The 22,390-nt window shown below is 44.3% G+C and overlaps 1 protein-coding gene across 1 annotated transcript; it reads right to left on the bottom strand.

The window, feature by feature from the left end:
• Nucleotides 1-1,823: 1,823 nt before the first annotated feature.
• Nucleotides 1,824-21,407, bottom strand: LOC144113093 (uncharacterized). The gene is made up of 3 exons (XM_077646014.1): nucleotides 21,185-21,407; nucleotides 20,447-21,120; nucleotides 1,824-3,363 (listed from the first exon to the last, which is right to left on the bottom strand). The coding sequence occupies exons 1-2, from the start codon at nucleotides 21,272-21,274 to the stop codon at nucleotides 20,452-20,454; spliced, it is 759 nt and encodes a 252-aa protein (XP_077502140.1). The 5' UTR covers nucleotides 21,275-21,407; the 3' UTR covers nucleotides 1,824-3,363; nucleotides 20,447-20,451.
• Nucleotides 21,408-22,390: the final 983 nt, after the last annotated feature.

Consider the following 22,390-nt stretch of genomic DNA (forward strand, 5'->3'; position numbering starts at 1 on the left):
TAGCAAAGACTACATACACAATGCAATGCCACACTGTACTTTTTTTTTTTTGACCAAAACAGGAAGCATCATCAGCCGCCAAGGTCTTCGTCTGCAAGAGAATCAGTAGGACAATAACTTTCATGGCATAATCTGAGCCTCCAGCAAACCTTTCGCCTGCATGCCTTGTTTGATAGACACTACAGCCAACTCCTCACTGTATTCCACTGTTACAGGAGCAACTGTGCTACACCACGTTACTAGAAGTCTGTCTTACGCGAACTAAAGGTCACACTTTTTCTCATTTGAAGTGATGCCTGCAATGTGGAAACAGATGGTGAAGATGAATTTTTATGCTGCAAGGGCAGCTTTGGCCAAAGTGTGCCAAGGCACAAGGCATTTTTCATCTAAATAGGAAGGGGCCAAAGACTAATTTTCCAAGCATTTCACCCCAAAGAAGCCGAGCACCAGGCCAGAGGAAAGCTTGTACCCATTGTTTTAGGTGCGGGTATGCGGCGGCACTATCGAAATGTAGAAATAGAAAACAAGCAAGCTGGCAAGCCACATTTCTCTGCAGTTATGAAAAAAGGCATGAAATTATGCAAATATAACGGAATGCACACGCATGATACGGAAAATGCTGTATGTGGCTGAATTCTGCAAAAACTGAATTTTTAAAAATGGCCTATAATTTGCAAATATTTGTTCTGTCAAATAAAGTACACTGTCACAAAAAAAAAACTGGGTCACATTAGCACATACTAAAAACAGGACGCTGCACAACGTTCTTTCAACCTTTTTTTGTAATGGCACTGTGGTTTCTGTCATCGAATTTAAAGCAAAAGCAGATTTGTTGCTTACCTGGACTTTAAAGGGACACCGAAGTCAAATTGAAATTGGCCTGTATCAATAGATTAGTATAGCAATCTAACAACAAAGACACTACCTTTACAAAAAAAAAAGTTTTTATAATCAAGAAGCCAAAAAATGAAATACAGCTGTTGCTATCACTGGCCTATTTTTCAAGTAAACTGATTGCGTCAACAGAGATTTTTTGGGGCATTCGCAGTCAAAAAGGCTATTCACTTCAAAACAGATATCATGGAGTCCTTTTCAATGTAGACATCATAAATTTGGATCAGGTGGCGGAAAATTTTTTAAATACATTTCTTTAGGCAACAAATGCTTTTTTAAAACTGCTGGAGAAACATCAGCATACTCAGACAGAAAGAGGCACAAAGTCGATTTTTAGTAACAACAAAAATTTGATCTTGTATAGAGTTCTCCTCAGTGTTGCTTAATGATGCTTTCATAAACTGGTCATCACCACTTCATTTGCTTTAGTAACTATTAGCGCCCTCGCTCCAATGACCCCACTGAATACAAATTATATTAAAATTTCAGCACGGAACTAAACTGCAAGAAAAAAGAAAAGTAACAATATTATGCACAGGAGCTCCCAGATGCACCAAGTAAAAGGAGGAAGTTTGATGGAAGCTAAGCATGCCCAAGTTTAAACAGCACCTGATTTGTAAGCATTAAGAGGGCACGGCAGCAAAATTCCTGCATTAGTATGCCAAGACAAAATGCAAAACAAGTTGCATGTCGCCAGGGCATTAAATACAGCCTGCTCACAGGGAGATGAAAGATACAGTACCACACAACAGCAGTTGCAGTGCATTTTAGACTTTTATGCTAAAACACTGCAGTGAAACTAGTTGAGCCACAATTCACACAGATGCAACTCATGTTACCAGACACGGGAATGTACGCTCATGCAGCACTCTCAAAGCCAGAATGTGAGGTGCGACCTGTTGCCCCTACACCAAAAGAAATACACGAGCTTACTTTCAGTTTCATTTATTAAAAACTCTCCTTTGTAACTTCTTCATGACACAACAACCATTCCCACCCGTCATTGATTTTCAGTACCTTTGAGATTTCTTGATTACTAAGACCTCTTTTTGTGAGGCTTTTACAGTTAAAAGTTTGCTTCCTTCTTGGATATGAGCAGTATTCAGCACCGGTTTTTTCCATCCAATACTTCCGCTGTGTGTTTGACAAAACAAAAACACACTTCCACAAACCATACACGTGAGATCGGCTGATAGGCAGCTACAAAAAACTGGAACATCAATGTGGTCAGGTACTTTTTTCTTCAAAATACACCTTGACAGTAGAAAATAAGTAACAGGCTATTATACATTCCTTTACCAGATTTAAAATGCACCGAATAAAAAGATGAATGCCCAAGTGCAAAGTGACGATGTTACATCATGTACATATGAAGTAAACACGCAAAGGATGAAAAGCAACATAAAAAGGGCAGAGAAGTCAGACATACACTACAACACTATTGTGCTTTGGCATTATTAGACCTCACTGCACAATTGGGAGTTTCGAGTTAAATGTTCATTACATTGCATCATTGACACCCAGTATAATGACATACATAATGACACTCCACATCGCCATGTGATAAAAGTTCAAAGTTCACTGATCCTTGTAGGTAAACACTTGCCTACGCTAGGAACTTTTTTCTTTTCATGTATATACTGTCACAACTTTACATTATATTTTCCAACAATAAATAAGTCCCCCTGTATGTGTGCGTCTTCTTTAGAGTGTTTCATTTTTGTGCTGCTTTTCAACCTGAAATGGCAAAGTACTTTACCAACTAAATAAAAACACTCAAAATTGTATTTTTTCACATATAACAACAAATCAATGTTAACAATGGTCTCGATCGCATCCCAACACATGAAAAAATTTGTACCAAGAGCACACCTTCATAACCTAGCAAAACTCTTCACTTGGAGTCCTACTTCTCTTGAAAAAAAATCAAAAACTGCCCATACACCAGGCCGGTATACAAGAATGATTCCTTTTTTTTTTCTTTCTCTCTCTCCAAGCCACCACGCAGACACAAAGCCTCCACCCTCACTGGCTTTGAGAGCAATGAAGCAGAGGCAACACAGCATAGTATCATTTGAGCCAGTCATGAAAGTGAGCGACTGAAAATTAGAATATAAAAAAAGGAATCACTATATTGTGTCACCCCAGTGCTAGCAGTCAATACATCAAAAAACAAGTTTGCCATTATATATTTGACACGATCGAGTTGAAATTATCACAATGTTGAACAATTGCCATAAAATGAGCCCTCAGCACAGTACCTGAGGTACAAACATGAAAAAGAAAAAAAAAAGGCATTTTACAAACAATGAAAGGACATGACAAACAAAAATGAACCTGCGGTACCAACATGAAAAGAAGTTGTCAGGATAAACATTGCGAGCCCATGACAACCAGATATACCTGTGACTGGTTTATGACAGGATACCTGTGGCTGGCTTATGACAGGATGTCCTTTACCGAGACGCACTGCAAGAGAAACAAGAAACACCATATAAATCAACTAAACCAAAGAAATCATCAGGCAAGCTGATAAAGGGGCATCTCTGAGTCCAGCCTTTATAAAGGCAACATATGCCAAATGTATTTTTGCTTTAGGTAACTCCTGGAAAGTTTTCAACATAATTTTCGACCCAGTGCTATCAGTCAAACGAACTGGACACTAAGAGGCTTACTGAGAGACAGCTAGAGGGTAGAATTGAAACAAAAGGCAGAGAACAAGCCACTGACGAGCAATATAGAGCACTAGGAGTGTGCGAATATTCGAGATTTTCAAATATCGAATAGAATATTCTTGTATTCGATTCAGTGAACGAATCGAACAGTGAATGTTCAAAATTATTCTAAATGAATCGGGTTCATCCTTACGTTTTCGAATAGTTTCCAAATAACTGGCACGAAATTTGAATAGTTCAATGACTTAATGTCGTTTCAGAAACGAGACCTACTCCGACGCCGTACAGCATTCATGTTGCCGCGATCGGTCTGTGAGGAAAGGATGATTAGAATCGCGACGCGGTCCATTCACGTGGCGGCATTCATAATACTCATACATATCGCCCCCAAGATAGGGCAATGGACATGATTCAGTTAGGTTTAGCAAACTCTGCCAGTATGCCCGAGTTCGGAGGCCATGCCTCGATCTAACATCCCTGTCATCAACTAGGGTTTGCAGTCAGTTTGTAAGCTGTCATCATCAGTAGCAAAAGGCAATTTTTCTATGCATATTACATGAAGGTCAAAAAGTTAACATAAAGACTTTGTGTTGCGTGTCCCCTAGTGGACATCAGTGTTGTGTATTTTGACAGCTACAGCTGTAATTCCATGCCTTATGAGTCACTACTGGCACTTCCTTGTTCCGCATGAACACTGTACCAATATTCACACAAGCACGAATAATAACAACTCGCATTCAATTCGGTGGAAAAGCTAGCCTAATTGTATTCGCTCCTGTTTAAAAAAGCACTACAGTAGCCGACGGGTAATTTGGACTTGTAGGATATTTGGGACTTCGATCTGTCAGTCACACTATAGAGGCACATACATATTCGCGATGGATATTTCGGACTGTAAAAGTCCGAAAGTTCGATTTTTCGGACTAATTTCAGTCGCCTGCGGGACAAAATCGGCCATCTTATCGGCTTTTCGCAGGTGCAAAAGGCGTCATGTTGGATTGAGGTGGATTTACTTTGCAGTTGGATTGGCTTCACATACTTTCGGTACCTCACTTTTGCCAGTAGAGGTCCCTGCGATCTGACACTTCAAGGTGGCAGTCGGATTGTCATCGCCGCCTTGCTTTTGACGGCAACGTTGTCGCGGGCGGTTATCGCTTGTCTCATAAGTCAAAAATTGAAAATTTGTTGTTGCGGAAAGGAGATGGTACAATATCTGTCTCTCATCTCGGCGGACAACTGAACCGCGCATTAAGGGAAGGGATAAAGAAGGGAGGGACTGCGAGAAGAAAGAGGTACCGTAGTGGAGGGCTCTGGAATAATTTCGACCACCTGGTGGTCTTTAACGTGCACTCACATCGCACAGCACACGGGTGCCTTTGTGTTTCACCTCCATCGAAACGCGGCCGCCGCAGTCGGGTTCGAACCTGGGAACTCCAGATCAGTAGCTGAGCGCCCTTACCACTGAGCCACCGCGGCGAGTCTCATACGTTCGCCATTCACCGTTTCACCACTTTGATTTCTCCGACTGCGTCGACCGAGTGGCGCTCCCGTCTGCACGAAATTACATCCGTTCGCCGTTTTGTGATTGCGTCCGGCGGTTCCAGCGCGCTGAACGAAAAGTGCCTCGTCTTTGCGTGTGTTTGACGAGCGGTGTGGTGCACACTCGGGCTGTAGACAGCATGGCCCCACCGGTGGCGCCAGGTCCGCCAAAGAATTGAGCTAAACGCCGTGACCTTCCTGTCTAGCGTGTACAGTGAAAGCATAAATTTGGCGCAAATACAGGTGCAAATCATCGCCAGCAAGAAAAATTTACCACAAGGTCAAATCTGTGACCTTTCTAAGCCGATTTCATCTCAATAAAGTGATTTTTTTTTTGTACTTCACAGATTTTTCGGATTGCTCGATTATTCGGACCATTTTCAGGTCCCTTCGAGTCCGTGCACACTCGGGCTGTAGACAGCATGGCCCCACCGGTGGCGCCAGGTCCGCCAAAGAATTGAGCTAAACACCGTGACCTTCCTGTCTAGCGTGTACAGTGAAAGCATAAATTTGGCGCAAATACAGGTGCAAATCATCGCCAGCAAGAAAAATTTACCACAAGGTCAAATCTGTGACCTTTCTAAGCCGATTTCATCTCAATAAAGTGATTTTTTTTTTGTACTTCACAGATTTTTCGGATTGCTCGATTATTCGGACCATTTTCAGGTCCCTTCGAGTCCGAAAAATCGGTCAGCGACTGTATTCGCACACACCTAAAGAGCACGAATAACTGGAAACAAGCGTAACACCAATAATGAGGCTTTCCTTAACCCTTCAGTGGTTGAATTTTTTTCTCATAAAACATGCCCCCATGGTAAATTTTTTTTTTTACTGATGCTTCAAAATGGAAGAATGAACCTCTCTTGTGCTTACAGTTACAGGATGATTCAGAATAAACCTCTCCACAAGTACCCACTTTCAGTACGATGCTCAAAGCCATAAACGTACGGCAGTGACCGTCGAGAGGTTGGAGGCCAGCAAGAATTTGCAATAAATGTCCAAAAGTCCATAAAAACACCGTAGTGAAGGACTCCGGAAATTTCGATAACCTGTGGTTCTTTGACGTCCACTGACATCGCACAGTACACGGGCCTCTAGAATTTCGCCTCTATCGAAATTTGACCGCTGTGACCGAGATCGAACACGCGTCTTTCGGGTCAGCAGCTGAGCGCCATAATCACTGAGCCACCGTGGCTGCCTGTCTTGTGAATTGAGGTGATCTGGGGCTTAATATGGCACTGCATGAAGTTCTCAAGTTTACTCATTTCTTTCATTACTTGCGCGCTGCCGCGGCAGCTCAGTGGTTGTGGCGCTCTGCTGCTGACCCGAAAGGCGCAGATTCGATCCCGGCCACGGAGGTTGAATTTAGATGGTGGCGAAATTCTAGAGGCCCGTGTATTGTGCGATGTCAGTGCATGTTAAAGAACCCCAGGTGGTTGAAATTTTTGGAGCCCTTCGCTACGGCATCCCTCATAGCCTGATTCGGTTTGGGACGTTATACCCCCATAAACCAAACCAAACCAAACCAAACCATTACTTGTGCATTTTCATGTAGCTGCATTTATACAGCATTAAACACCGAGTAAATTTAGGTGAGTGACATTGCCTAGATGCATTCTGTTTCAATTTGTCCACTGACCATGCGTGAGCTATCTGAAGAGAGCTGGCAACAACTGCTTCGGCTGAGCACAGCAGTACAGTGCTACATCTAGTGTAGTCATATGGCTGACCCCCATGTTCTCATTAGGTCAGTTTATCCCCAGCATTTTGGCCAAGTTATGATGAGAAAGAATACAAGGGAATATTCCATATGTACATATTATCACGCAGTCCAAACGGATACAAACTAGATTGAACTGCAGTGCTTCATGTCTGTCATGAAATGGTACAGGTAGCCACACACTCCAGCATTTATCATTGCAGTTTGGAGCTGTGTGATCTGTTGCATTCATATAAGCGGAGGATGTCGTCATTCTTAACTGAGGAGGATGCTATCAGGGCATCAAACATTAAAATTATACTGAAACGATGTGTCCCTTATTGTCCTGCAATAGAAAAAGCTCAATGAAAACAGAATAGTGAAGAAATAAGCACAACAAGCATTTACTGTTTCAATCTTTGGTTTTAGGCCTTCTTGTGGTTTAATTGTGTTTTTTTAATAATGCTTATGCTTGCTGAGAAAAGTAGAAACATCAAAACTTGAATAACTTTCTTCCTGCTTAAAGGTGCACTAAAGAGGAATCTTAACTCGTCTTTTCACTGCAGGAACTCGATCCACACGCTTCGAGCATTCTTAGAAACTTCAAATTATTGTCCTGTGGCTGATTTCCCTAATTTAAATTGGATTAAACGTCCCGGCTTCCGCCCTTTTTTGAACTCAACCCTGAAGGTAAACGTCAACCAACGCATGCAGTGGCTTTCAGGCAGTCTCCTGGCGGCTTGCCGCACTGCCATTGGCAGAGTGATAAGTAAATCACAGAGTCCACGCATATTTTCGTTGCCATGGGCCTAATTTGCGGCTATGTTGTCTGCGACTGGAACTATTTATTCACAGAAACCCAAAAAACAAAATAAACGCGAAAGTGAAGCTGCCACGGGACTGGCTGAAAGGCACTCTGCGCATTGGTTGACTCTTCCTACCTTCAGAGTTGAGTTCAAAAAAAGGCGGGAGCTGGGACATTTTTTCCAATTTAAAATTAGAAAGACCAGCCACGCAGGACAATAATTTGAAGTTTCTAAGAATGCTCGGAGTGTGTAGATCGAGTTACTGCAGTGAAAAGACGAGTTCAGATTCCTCTTTAGTGCACCTTTAAGCAGGAAGAAAGCAATTCAAGTTTTGATGTTTTTACTTTCCTCAGCAAGCATAAGCATGATAAAAAAAACAATTAAACCACAGGAAGGCCTAAGACCAAAGACTGAAACACTGAATGCTTGTCGTGTTTATTTCTTCACTATTCTGTTTTCATTCAGCTATCTCTATTGCAGGACAATAAGGGACACGTCGTTTCAGTAAACCTTTAATGTTTGATGCCCTGATAGCATCCTCCTCAGTTAAGAATAACGACATCCTCTGCTTATATGAATGCAACAGATCACACAGCTCCAAACTGCAATGATAAATGCTGGAGTGTGTGGCTACCTATACCATTTCATGACAGCCATGAAGCACCGCTGTTCAAACTAGTTTGTATCCGTTTGGACTGCATGATAATATGTACATATGGAATATTCCCTTGATTTCTTTCTCATCATAACTTGGCCAAAATGCTAGGGATAAACTGACCTAATGAGAACATGGTGGTCAGCCATATGACTACATTAGATGTAGCACTGTACTGCTGTGCTCAGCCGAAGTAGTTGCTGCCAGCTCTCTTCAGATACCTCATGCATGGTCAGTGGACAAATTAAAACAAAATGCATCTAGGCAACGTCACTCGCCTAAACTTACTTGGTGTTTAATGCTATATAAATGCACCTACACGAAAATGCACAAGTAATGGTTTGGTTTAGTTTATGGGGGTATAACGTCCCAAAGCGAATCAGGCTATGAGGGATGCCGCAGCGAAGGGCTCCAAAAATTTCAACCACCTGGGGTTCTTTAACATGTACTGACATCGCACAATACACAGGCCTCTAGAATTTGCCTCCATCTAAATTCAAACCCCGTGGCTGGAATCGAACCTGTGCCTTTCAGCTAAGCAGCCGAGCGCCATATCCACTGAACCACCGTGGCAGCGCACAAGTAATGAAAGAAATGAGTAAACTTGAGAACTTCATGCAGTGCCATATTAAGCTCCAGATTACCTCAATTCACAAGACAGGCCGCTGTGGTGGCTCAGTGATTATGGCGCTCAGCTGCTGGCCTGAAAGACGCGGGTTTGATCCAGGCCGCAGCAGTCAAATTTCGACGGACGCAAAATTCTAGAGGCCCGTGTACTGTACGGTGTCAGTGCACGTCAAAGAACCCCAGGTGGTCGAAATTTCTGACGTCCTTCACTATGGCGTCCCTCATAGCCCAAGTCACTTTGGGACGCTAGAAACCTCCATAAAACAATTCAAAAGACAGACAAGAATGTAATCCTAAGTACATTCACGTCAAGCATGAATATAATTAGCAGTGTTTCAATCTAAATTACGAAAAAAGCTTTTTCCTTGCGTCTTCTTTTCACAATCACATCTTTGCACTGTTTCAATAATGTTTTTAAAAGGAATGACAACTCATCCTTAGCCCTTCTCTGACAAATGCTGCCTCCAGGAAACCTACTGTGAAACAATTTTTATATATTATAAACGATTTGGTGTTGATGCACTTTTTTTTTAACACGTCATCTGCCAACACTATTAGGCTAAGTGAATCACACAGCCACATTGCATTAGATCGTGTAAGCAAAAGACACGAAAGAAAACATATGGAATGCCAAGGGCAGCTTTTGAGCGGTGGCATTTAGTTAACTTCTTAGCACTACGGTAAAGGTTAGCATTCGTCACAGGTCTTTGCACTTTTGACTGAAGCTGTAGCAGTGCTGCATGTTACACTTGTTCCAGGTGTTTGGGCTCAAGTGGTCTCAAGTCGCAAGGCATTTTCCCTGTGTTGTCTGCAAGCAGCATGTTAAGAGGTCCTGAAGCAAATGAACTAGCTTCCTTGTGAGCGATGTGTTTTCTTTGCAAAGAGGCCACACAGGTTCCTTCGGAGGGAAGCAGTAGCGGTAAAACCTTCTACATCACACAAGTTACAAATACTTCTTTGATACGGGCTAGTTGCCTCATTCTTTTAATGCACAGCCTGGGTGAGAAGTGTCTGGCCCATTGGGTTTACTGTTGAGCCATGTAGCAGGGCACTTATGGCCCCGTGAAGAGTGAGTGGACCTCTCCTCCTCAACCCTATGCAGCAGTGGAGCTTCTAGGTTGCTACAAGTGCCCTACACCATGGCTCAATAGCAAACGCTGAGGGCCGGGTACTTTTGACAATGACTTTAAATTGCTAAGGCAAAACAGACAAGGACAAAAAAACTGTCCTCATCCCCTTCTCAAAAGATACATGCATTCATGCAAATTTACAGTGAGGCAGTGTAAGAGAAGTTGCTCGTAAAGTACAGGTGCCCCATAAGTAAAACAGAGCATGCAAGTGGTGACAAATTGCTTCCAAGCACGCTCTAGTAGCGGAAGCGCATTCACACAGTGAGGGCCCAGCAAACCTGTCTCGCAGTTTTGATGCTCGCTTTATCACCGGCCAAGCAAAGTGCAAATGACGATGGGCACATGAGCACGCACTCTGGAAGGAGTCGAGTTCTTGACAAAGCAGAAAGCGCGGACGCTAAAGACAAACTCTTTCAGCAAAATGCTTGCCAGCAATAAATCCTTGCATGAAGCATTAAAAGTGCCCCTGTCGACCACTGATGAAAATGGCATGACTTTGCCAGTGCCGGCAATAAGGTGGGCAACGAAATTGCAGGATGGGTCGGCTGAACCCTTGCTGTCTGCATGCCTTTTTGTCTGCATGCATTTACGTTGCTAGAGCACACTGGGAAGCAATTTGCCCACTGTTCGTGTGCTCCATTTTACTTTTGGGGCACCTGTACTAGTTGTGTGTAAACAGTGGTCATCACATTACGGGGAATGAAAAGTTGTGAAACAATCGGAGTAGTCTTCTTGCCAGTCTTTCCATACACCTTTCCAAATGAAGCAAAAAATGCCAACAAAAATCTTAATACATGGTCTAAAAGGGACAGTATTACTCCACTGACCAAAAGCGGGGTGTCACAACAGGTGATGAATTCAGCAAGTGGTGCCAGCACGGCTAACTAGTACCCATATTTACAACTGTAAACGAAATCAGCTTCTAATGTTTCACTATATCAAACAATTCAGGCGCATCAAAATTCTTGAGCTCCTAATTTTGACTGGTGGTTAGCTTCTTGTTTAGGTAACGAGAAAAGCTATAACAATGGACAACTTTCTCGCCCAAGAGTAATTCTGTGAGGCGGCCCTGAATGTGGGTTGCTGACTTGAGTTATATCCAACTCTAACGCGGTTTATCACCCATACTTTCTCTGCAGCAATCCATAGCTCCTTGCCCAAATAAATGTATACCTGGCTGTGGGAATAAGAAAAATGGCACAACAATTTAAAATGTAATTTTTTGATCTGGGAATTTCACTTTACCATGGTAGATGGGACCTGTGTTGTGTTGTGTTAGGTTTTATGGCCCATAGGCAACTGAGGCCACCATGCGCCAAGAACAAGGTATAGGAAAAGTCTTTTGTTGAATATTATAGAAATGTAAGCATCATCCCTGCTCTAGAGGCCCTCAAACGTCACTACTACCCAGTGAACACATACACAAATTTTAGAAATGGCTACTAGTAAAAGCTTTAAAGAGGGCTGGGTGACCTCAGTAGCTTTCCTTGGCTGCGCGAGGATATCGAGGCTCCCAACCAATAAAAATAAAAGCCTCAGCCTTCTTCTCAGGCATGAGAAAGTGGCTGAGGTGTACTAAAGCTCAAACAAACCAGTAGGTAAAAGATTTAGTCTCTTGAGAAATCCCGTTTCGTTAAAAAAGCTAAAAACACATGATAAATCAACAATTGCATCATCTCCTAAAAGCAGTGCGGGATGAAAAATAATGTATTCGTTATAAAACTGAGTAAAGTACTTTTCCTTAGTTTTTCCAGTTTCGCACAAGAAATTAAAATGTGGTTAAGTGTAATTTCTTGTCCGCATTTTTCGCAAACAGGTTAACCTTGTTTTGTCAGCAGAAAATTGTGTGTGAGGTGCGTGTGTCCTATACGAAGACGGCAGATAATCACTTCCTTAAAACGTTCCTGGTGGGTGCAGGACTTCCATTCACTTATAACTGGTTTTACACTGTGTAGCTTGTTTTTTACTTCGATGTTCCACGCGGACTGCCATTTCTGTCTTATGCTACGATGTATTAAGTTAATGCAATCTTTTAATGGAACATTTACTTTCTTGATTTGCATGTCACGTGCTTGAGCAACGCAGAAGTCTGCTCTCTCGTTGCCTCTAATTCCAATGTGACTCGGTACCCAGCAGAGTTTTAGGTTTTGTCCTTTAGCTGTGGCTATTTCTATGTTGTGTATGATATCACCAAGTATAGGAATGACTGCATTTCTAGACTGGAGAGCTGTAAGTAAACTTAGAGATCTCTGTCTGTGTAAATAATTCTTTTTGTGAGGTTGTCTTTTACTATTTGTTCAATGGCTACAGACACGACGTAACATTCAGCAGTGAAGATTGATGCACACTTGTGGTAGCCTCACTATATGATTGCAATTCCCTTGTGCGACTGCACTTCCAACGTAAGAATCTGTTTTTGAGTCATCTGTATAAAAAGATGTGCAATTACTGTATTTTTCCTGGAGTGCGAAAAATTCTTGTATTATATGCTATGGTGGAGTGTTTTTTGCCGAAATGTGTAAGAGTGAGATCACAGATTTCCGGGAAATTGTACCATGGCGGCAGTGGATCTCATCTTACAGCAATGCCAGGCTAAGTGTCCAGTATGCCGAGATTTTGGCACATCTCTTCAAAACGCAAGAGCAGTGGCCTGGTACTTTGCGGTTTGTTGTTAAACAGTATTCTGGATGGGCAGTTTGTGACTATTTGGTGACAGATGTGTTTAGGTAGTGAACGGATTTTTAGAATGTAGGAACACGTGAGCATCGTTCTTCTGTCTGTAAGTGATGGTTCGTTCACTTCTATATACAGACTTCACGGGCGACGTCCTGTACGCACCAGAGGAAAGACGAAAACCTAAATTATGTACCGGATCTAGCCGCTTAAGGTATGATGGCCTCGCTGACCCATACACTATACATTCGTAATCCAGGGTGGAGCGCACTACAGAGCGGTAAATTTTTATGAAACATGTCCTATCGGCTCCCCAGTGTTTTCTCGACTTTTTTGAGTATATTTAGAGATCGAGAAGCTTTCTTTTTCAACGCATTTATGTGAAGTAGGAAAGTGAGCTTTCTGTCAAATGTTATACCAAGAAATTTATGCTCATTTTTTACTGGTAGCTCTATTTCATTCAGGTGAAGCGTGGGATCTGTATGTATGCCTCGTCTGAGTGAGAACAGAATTGCCACCGATTTCTGTAGGCGAAACCGGAAACCATTTCTATCTGCCCATGTTGCCAGTTTATTTATTGCTATTTGTATTTGTCTTTCACATGTTGATACATTGGAGGATGTACGAGCTATTTGAAGGTTGTCCACATAGACTGAGTACATAACGGACCTTGGGATTATTTTCGTAAGAGTTCATTTTCACAACAAAGAGAGTTGTGCTTAAAATACTCCCCTGAGGTACTCAGTTTTCCTGAATGAAATTCCTTGAAAGGGTTGTACCCAGACGGACATGAAATGAATGATTAGATAAGTCTTTTAGGCATATCAACATTCTTCCTCGGATGCCAAGCTCGGCAATCTCTTGAAGAATCCCGAACCGCCAGGACGTATCTTATGCCCTTTCTAAATCGAAAAATACTGCCAGACAGTGTTGCTTATGAACGAAAGCTTCTCAAACAGTATTTTCAAGACGGACTAGGTGATCTGTCGTGCAGCATCCATTCTTAAAACCACACTGGTGGGCATCAAGAAGTTCATAGGATTGAAGGACAAACGTTAATCTTATATTAAGGACACTTTCAAAGGATTCTGCGAGGCAACTAGTCAGGGCTATGGGTCTATAACTGCTAGGAGAGGTTGGGGGTTTTTCAGGTTTAAGGAACGGTACAATAATAGCTTTTTTCCAGGCTTCAGGTATTTTCCCCGAAACCCATACTTTGTTAAAGAATCACAAAAGAACCTCTACAGCAGGCTTGGAAAGATGGGCAAGCATTTCATAGTGTATTTGGTCGGGTCCTGGAGCAGTTTTCTTACTGGCAGACAGTACAGTGTTTATTTCTTGGAGTGTAATAAGGCCATTGTATCTTTCATTAGCACCTCCACTTGTTGGGAGCCTTTGTTTTTCGGCTATATTTCTGTGTTTTAGAAATGACTGTATATAGTGTGATGAACCAGAAACTACAGTGAAGTGCACCCCCAATACGTCTGCCTGTTCCCTTAAACTCGTTTGTGTACCAGGTGTTGTGAAAAGAGGAATTGTGAAAGGTGAGTAGCGGCCATTTAATTGTCGAACTTGCTCCCATATTTTTTTTTTATGTGGTTGAGCTGTTTATAGAAGAGACATAAGTTTGCCATGATGTTTTCTCGGCTTTGCGCCGGATACCCTCGCATGCGCTCTTGCCTTTTTGAAAAAAATAAGGTTCTCATGAGTTGGGTATCTGCGAAAAACTCCCAAGCTTTATTCTGCAGTTTTTTGCCTCCTTACACTCTCGCGTGTACCAAACTTTGTGGTTCTGGCGCACCACTCCTGTGGATTTTGGAATTGATACATGTGCAGCGGAAAGAATGCATGTTGTGAACATTTCATTTATCTCATCTATGCTGTGGTTTTCTAAAATTATATCCTGTAAACTGGCTTTTTATTTAAACAATGCCCAATCAGCTAAATGTAGTTTCCAACGCCGCGGTTTTGTTGGAATAACTGTTGGCGAGGGTGACAGACTTATTATAAGAGGGAGATGATCGCTTCCATAAGGATTGTCTAAAACACTACAGTTAAAATCGCTAAAAACAGACGGTGAACTAAAAGACAAATCTAAAACAATCATTTTTCCAGAGGATGGGGAACAGTAGGTGGATTTACCCGAGTTCAGCAAACAGAAATTAGTGGATAGAATAAATTCCTCAATGAGCTGCCCTCTAGCGTCTAGTTTTCTCGCTTCCCCAAAAACGAGAATGTGCATTAAAGTCGCCAACTACCAGGTATGGCTCTGGTAGCTGCTTTAAAAGATCTCTAAGTCAATGAGTGTTATTTTCAGCTGTGGCTCAATATATACAGAGCACACCGTAATTGTTTTATGTGCAAACAGAGTGGCTGCTACAGCCTCAAGTCTTGTATTTAGTTTAAGCTCACTAGCCGGGACACCGTTTTTCACTATAATTGCCACACCTCCTGACAGCCTGCTCGCCTGTTCTCGGTTGCGGCGGAAAACAGTATAATTCTTAAGAAAATTATTGTTTTGAGGCCCTAAATTTGTCTCTTGTAGACATAACGGAACAGGAGCGTGTGCTCCTAGGATATCTTTTATGTCACTGTAGTTAGTCATAAGTCCTCTACAGTTCCATTGCATTATGAAAGCCACCTTAATTTTGTTTTCCTATCTAGTTAAAAACTAGATCAAGTTATTTATGGTCCCTTGATTCGGGGCCTGTTTTTTTTTTACCGATCCAGAGCTCTGCCGACCGCCCGACGCGGATGGCACAGGGCTGCCCTGGGTCGTGTTCATCACCTCTGCAGAGGCGCAGGACGACCGTGCAGAGGGCACGTGGCACGTGGACGTTAGAGCTGAACCTCGACCTGTGGGAGGAGGTCTTGGGGGCCATGGATACGGGGGTCTGCGAGGCCTCTTTTTGAGTTGGCGGGGTAGCGTTACCTACTCCACCTGGGGGTGCGGATGGCCCCGCCACAGGCTCACTGCGAGTGGCCTGGGCAGGTGCCGAAGCCTGTTGTGGTGCGACGCGCCCACGCACCACATCGGCGAAGTTTGTTTTTGTTGTGAAGGAGAAAGTGCTTGTTTGTATGCATCGCCTTCTTGCTTCTTTGAAATAAATGTTTTCAGTAGTTTTGAGTGTGATTGTTGCTTTTTCTTTCTTCCAGGACGGACACGCCCTGGAGTATGCAGCATGGTCTCCCTCACAGTTTGCGCAGCGTGGGGTGCCGTCGCAGTTCTCCGAAGAGTGATCTTTTGAAGCACATTTTGCTTAAGTTTTACGACCGTGGCAGCTCACTGAACCATGGCCGAACCTTTGGCAGTTAAAGCATCGTCGAGGGTTAGGAATGTGGGGTCTCGCATTTATTTTTAGATAACCCACATCAATTGAGTCTGGGAGAGTACTATGTGCAAATGTCAAGACTATGCTTTGTTGGGATTTCTTTGCCCTCTTTTTCTTATTTTTATCCTGTGGACATCATCGTTTTGTCCAGCAAGCCCTTCTTTGATTTCTTGTTCAGTAAGGTGGAGAAAATCATTCTCTGAAATTACACCACGGACTGTATTGAGGGATCGGTGGGCAGATATGGATACAGGGGTGTCACCCATGGACACAATGTTGGAAAGTTTTGAGTGTTGGACGCTATCTCAGAGTTCCAGTAAGAGGTCTCCACTGGCCATTTTTGTAACCTTGTAGCCAAAACCCAAGGCACCGGTCAAACATTTTTCTACAATGAATGGGGAGATTATACTAGCAGGTTTATCAGTTTGCTCACTATGAATCACCTAAACTTGGGGAAACTTTGCTTCTTTTTTTTTCATGAAATTCTGAGTTACCTCGGTCCACCCTCTCTTGTGAGAGCGATCAGTTGCTGAGAGAAGGTTAGCCATAGAATAAGTGTGTTTTTCGGCTACGGTGCCAGCCACCCAACATAGAGCCCAACTTGGGGACGGGAGAGGAACTAGCAAGCAAGTCCTGCCCACGCCAGCTGTACCCCTTAACTATAACCAAATATGACGCAACTCAGGTGGTTGGTCATACAAGGTTAACCCTCGCCGCCAGGAAAAAAAGGAAAAACCAAGAAGTGAGTAGGATATAAGAGAGTTGTGAGAAAGAGATAGGAAAGTGAAAGATGGAGAGGAGGATAGGAAAAGGCGACTGTCGATTCCCACCCGGGCGGCTCAGGCCGGAGGTGTCGTCTACAGGAAGCTGGGGTTAAAGTGGTGTGTTGCCTCTGCCGAGGGGCCTTAAAGGTCCAGACGCTCGGCATCGGCTCAACCACCAGGATCCCCTTTTCCCTGGATACGGCGATGCCACGCACGGCTAGGCGCAGGTGCTCGGGTCCGTGGTGATGCACTGTTCACCATCATCCCCTTGCGGGGATGTCCCTGCGGATGCTCGGGAACCCGTGGTGTCGCCACTCACCAACGCCTGCAAGCTGCAGACGCCCCCCTGCGGGGAGATTGGACCTCCATACTCTTTATATTACAGGTATGATAAGTGCTAGGTGGCAGTCAGCAGTAATAATGAGCATGACATTAACTGACATGCATAGGTTTTAATAAAACTATAGTTTAGAACACTAAGATGGTTTTAAAAACTACCAATAAAACAAGACTGCTGAAATCTATCACCAATATATGCATCAGTAGCAACGCTGTCAATGTCAACAGCACTGTCAAAACATTTTAAGAGATCAAGAAACCGCGACTTGGGGGAAAAAAAAAAAACACATTTGAAGTTTCTTCCAGCAAAAATAGCTCCCAGTATTGTGCTTAGTCCTATTCATAAAATGTAGCATATCGACTGTAACCCGACTGCATGCGGAGTAATTAGGTTTTAACACAGCACAGTGCCACTGTCGCCTCTGGCCTGACTTTATTCATTTAAAATATAATTAACTGCCAAAACAGTGAGTTTAAAGCTTGAGTAGATGAAGTGCACAAAAACACAGCACACAGGAAAGGAAGACACGAGACAGGCGCTGTGGTGGTGGATCGAGCGCCTGTCCTGTGTCTTCCTTTCCTGTGTGCTGTGTTTTTGTGCGCTTCATCTACTCAAGCTATGAACCAACTTGCCCAAGAACGTGTTCTAGTGAGTTTAAAGTATAATCCAATGTTTTATACTTGTCTCCAACAGTAGACTATCCCTCTAAGCACTGCCAATGTCATTCAGATCTCAATACACATCAAAGCATATACACATTCAATGCACAGACAATGCACATCCCTCCAGATAGTTAATTCTGCATAGACGTATGTGATGCTTACATCTTAAGCTTTTTCAAAACTGCTTTCCCATGTTGCACAGTTCAGCAACGATCGAAGTGCATTTAAAGCTGACAGTGTTTAAAAACAAGGTACAGGCGCGGACAGAAGTAAACGGAGCGCGCCGCACAAGAAAGAACTGCGTGTCCGTGCCGCCTAGCTGAACCAGACGACAGCTCGAAATCGCCACGCACATGTGCAGGCCACCTTCCGGCGCGACCCTCTCAAAGCTCCGCTTGCCTCGCATTCGTCCAGCATCTATGTCGTGCTGATGATGATCATGATCGGATGGTCGCACTCTGTGTAGCTAGCGAGCATTTCGGCATACACAGACCGCCGTCTTGATAAGGCAAAATTGCGCGGGGATGGCTCTAGCATTAAGCCGCTTCGTGTGAGACAGCTGGAGGCGCGTTTGCACTGCAAATAACCCGTGTGTTTCGAACTTTTGCTGCCGCTGGGACTCTTCTGCGTCTCGCTCGCAACCAAACGCACTCGAAACACTCAGCGTACTGCCGCAGTTTTGTGTTAATTTTCTACCGTTATCACTGATGATCCGTCTTGTCACTGCTAGGCGCCGACGCAGCACTAGTGCATGCACACCGCCTGTCTACTGCGAAGCACACTGTTCCTATACTGGAACCTGCTCTTATCACCACCGAGACAGTGCGCTGCGTATCGCACTGTCATGTGCGGAGCAGAGCTCATGGTAATCACTTTGCATGCACCTACGGATCTTAAGATGACTACAAGCACCCGCTGTCTCACCCACGTGAATGCCGCGGCAGCGATGCGTCACTGTTGCGTGCCCCGCGTGCAAAATTCGGCATATAAGTACCCGTGTGCACCCACTAAGCAGAGAATGAGCTACGACAGAACCCGGCAAGCAATCAAACTCCTCTGTGCGAGCTGTATTCCTTCACTGCTACCGGTTACATATAGACATTGGTCTGTTTGACAATATAGGCGTGGCAACTCAGCAGCTGCATCCAGCACATTTGCAAGCAGTCACTATCCTTGCGACGCTGGATCGCGCTGCGAAAAGTGCCAAGAGCGGCGGTTTCATCTTATTTAAAGCTGACCTCCTAGGCGAAGTTCCAATGCAGGAGCAATGTGCTGCAGGACAGACACACAGGGTGCATGATTTGCCGCTCCATCGGTTCCTCGTAGGAGCAAGCCGAAAATTAATGGTAGCTGTATTAAAAGAACCCGAAACTGCGGTGGTGGATGGAGTGTTTTAAATATATTTGATCTATAATGAGACGGAAATGAACCCCAGAGGCAACTAAGATTCGAAGGATGCGTGCTACTTGCGATGCGTACCTACAACTGTCTCAGATGAAACGGCATAATGATAGCGTCACCCCCCGTGGGATTTGTGGCATCAAAGAAATGCCCGCTTGCTACAAAGGGCGCAACCATCGGACCATAATCATCATCAGCGCGACCCTGATGCCGGCCGAATGCGAGGCAAGCGGAGCAATGAGAGGGTTGCGCTGGTAGGGGGCCTGCATATGCAAGTCGCGATTATGAGCTTACGTGTGGTTTGGCTAGGCGGCGCTGACAAGCAGTTCTTGAGCTATGGGATATGGGATGGGTGTCGTTCGAGAGCAGAGAGGCTAGCAGTAAGATAGCATTTGAGGAGCAATTGAGAAAAATGGGGGAAAACCAGTGGGCTAGGAAAGTTTTCAGATACCTGTATATAAAGAATGTTGACACGAAATGGAGAAAGCGAACTAGAAAATTGACAAGCAAATATCTGGACAGCAGTAAGGGGGCAAATCAGCAATTATCGGTTAAGAAAAAGGTTAAAGAAACAGAGAGAGCTCTGTGGAAAACAGGGATGCTGACAAAATCGGCACTGGGAACATACAGGATCTTTAAGCAGGAAATTGCCAAAGAAAATATCTATGATAATTGTAGGGGAAGCTCTTTGTTGTTTGAGGCCAGGACTGGAGTTTTGCAGACTAAGACATGGAGTCAGGTACCACGAGATGGACACGTTGTGCATTGCGTGCGGAGAGGAGGAGGAAATGGCTGAACACTTGATACTATGCTGTAAAGGGCTTCACCCTACAGTGGAAACTAGCGGGGCTGATTTACCCAAGGCATTGGGGTTTAAGGACAGTGAAGGGAAAGTAGATTTTAAGCGGGTAGAAGTAACCAAGCGAAGGTTATATGATTGGTGGCTAAAAGCAAGACAAGAGTAAAATTTGATATAGGTAGGTGGCTTGAGCCACCGCCCGATTTAACGGGTTCAGCCGTATCCATCCATCCATGTGCGGCGCACTCCGTTTACTTCTGTCCGCGCCTGTACTTTACGCGTATTACAGTGATGGCTAATATCAGGACAAAAATAACAAGATTGCTTGTTTGTGCTTCCTCAACCACTCCAAGAAGCTACGGAACAAAACTGCACGATAAAAAGACCTCAGCTTTACACAGCCTCTTAATGACAAGCAATTGCTTTGACGTGCGACGTACACATACTCACACGTCTTAGTGCCGTCTCCCGTGGTGGTCGCGCCTGTGATCGGACCTTGAGCGCTGCTGCTCTTCCGAGTACCGCCTGTCGTACCTGCCGGACCCTCGGTGCGTGCTGCGCATGTCGGGATGTCCGTTTTCGACCCGGAATTCTCTGTCATATCTTGCGTAGGGTTCGGGAGCCCGGGCGCGTCTGTCGTAGTGATCGTTGTCACGGCGATCGTTCTCTCTGTCAGGCGGGTAGCGATCGTAATCCCTGCTGTAGTTTCTGCTGTACTCGGGGCCTGGTGGGACACCTCCACGCTGATGACACTGCTGCTGCTGGTGGTGGTAATGTATGGGCATGCCCTGCGGCAGATGCGTTCCTTGCAGTCCCTGGCCCTGCGATGCAAACGACTGACGCGGGGCGTCACCTCTGTTATACATGTTTGGCGGCCGCTGTGCTGGCCCGAAGGTGAGTCCCTTGTAATACGCGCAGTAATTTGCCATCAAGTCCACGTACGTGTTGTCAACTGCAGCTTGTGGTCTTCGCTCCATTTTGATCGTGCGTCCATACAGTGTGATGCCATCCATAAGCGCTAGGGTATATCCTATTGATTCAGGATGGTGAAAAGTTATGAACGCAAAGTTTCTGGCACGTCCGGCTGCGTCTTTTGGTATTTTCACGTCCTCAACCGGTCCCGCCTAACAGGCACGGAAAGGAGCACAATGAGCACAAACAAGCATTGCAGAGAACGCCAACACATACCTGGATGAAGAGCTCCCTGAGAACTTCCTCCGTAACTCGATAGTGCAGATTTCCGCACCACAATGTCCGATCACGCAATTCATTATCCATGGTCTTGTCAGTAGCTAAACGCACAAATACAATCGAAATGCTTGGTTACCACTTCTTTACGAACAAACGCGCTGCAACAGCTCCCCACCGTTATGCAAAAGCGGCAAAAGCAGCGGAAGGGCGGAAGTTCCCGCGCAAGAGTACTTGGTCAATTTAATCCCCCCTTTAATTAAGTTCTAAAAAATTTAGATAATTATTATTAAAGATAAATATTTTTTATAATCTACAGCACTACGTATCTGGGCAATATTTTTGAGTCGGACCATTGGCGATTTTTACGAAATCGACGCCACGCTGCGACGCTGCGGCGGCGCCGAAGATCGTATCGGCGCTTATGGTTCGCTCCGTTACGTGAGTGGTTCGCCGGTACATTCAGACGTTATCGAGGTTGGGCTGTTAAAAGCGGTATTTCAAGGACGTTTGCTCGGCAGCGAGATAGAAGAGCTGCTAAGTTTCCCTACGTGAGTTTTCTGGAGCGGAGAGTTTCCACGCTGTAGTAGAACGCGCGCAAAACCATGACAGCACAGTTATCAGGCTCTATTTGCTTACAAACATCCCTTGAGCACAGTAACAGTAATGGGCATCTTTCCAAGCGCGAAAAGTTTTGTGCATATAGGTATGGGGGCGCCAGCCCCCAATTATACAATGGTTTATGGGGGTTTAACGTCGAAAAACGACTCGGGCTATGAGGGACGTCGTAGTGAAGGTCTCCGGAAATTTCGACCACACGGGGTTCTTAAACATGCACTGACATTGCACAGTACACAGGCCTCTAGAATGACGCCTCCATCGAAATTCGACCGCCGCGGCCGGGATCGAACCCGCGTCTTTTGGGTCAGCAAACGAGCGCCATAACTATTGAGCCACTGCGGCTATTATTGTTGTTATTACGTTGTTCCTCCTTCAAACACGAGGTATGGTGCGGCCAGGCGCTGCGCCTGTGTTCCAAATGCTCGTAACAAACTTCCGGATGAGATCTTTACGGCTAATTCTAGAGGCAAGCTGAGAGAATTATTGAAGAATGAATGGCAGTTAGTGCAATTTCTTTCGACTTGTTAGATTTTGCGCCTTTATGCTCTTTTCAGTTCTGTATTGAATCGACATACTAGTTTTTAT

This window comes from Amblyomma americanum, chromosome 1 (genome assembly GCF_052857255.1).
Source record: "Amblyomma americanum isolate KBUSLIRL-KWMA chromosome 1, ASM5285725v1, whole genome shotgun sequence".
Classification (NCBI taxonomy): domain Eukaryota; kingdom Metazoa; phylum Arthropoda; class Arachnida; order Ixodida; family Ixodidae; genus Amblyomma; species Amblyomma americanum.

Bases quoted from the DNA above. Each gene is read 5' to 3' on its own strand.
- LOC144113093 (XM_077646014.1), bottom strand. From the start codon at position 21,274: ATGGATAATGAATTGCGTGATCGGACATTGTGGTGCGGAAATCTGCAC. The intron at 21,121-21,184 runs GTATGTGTTGGC...CGTGCCTGTTAG, and splicing joins TCAGGGAGCTCTTCATCCAG to GCGGGACCGGTTGAGGACGT.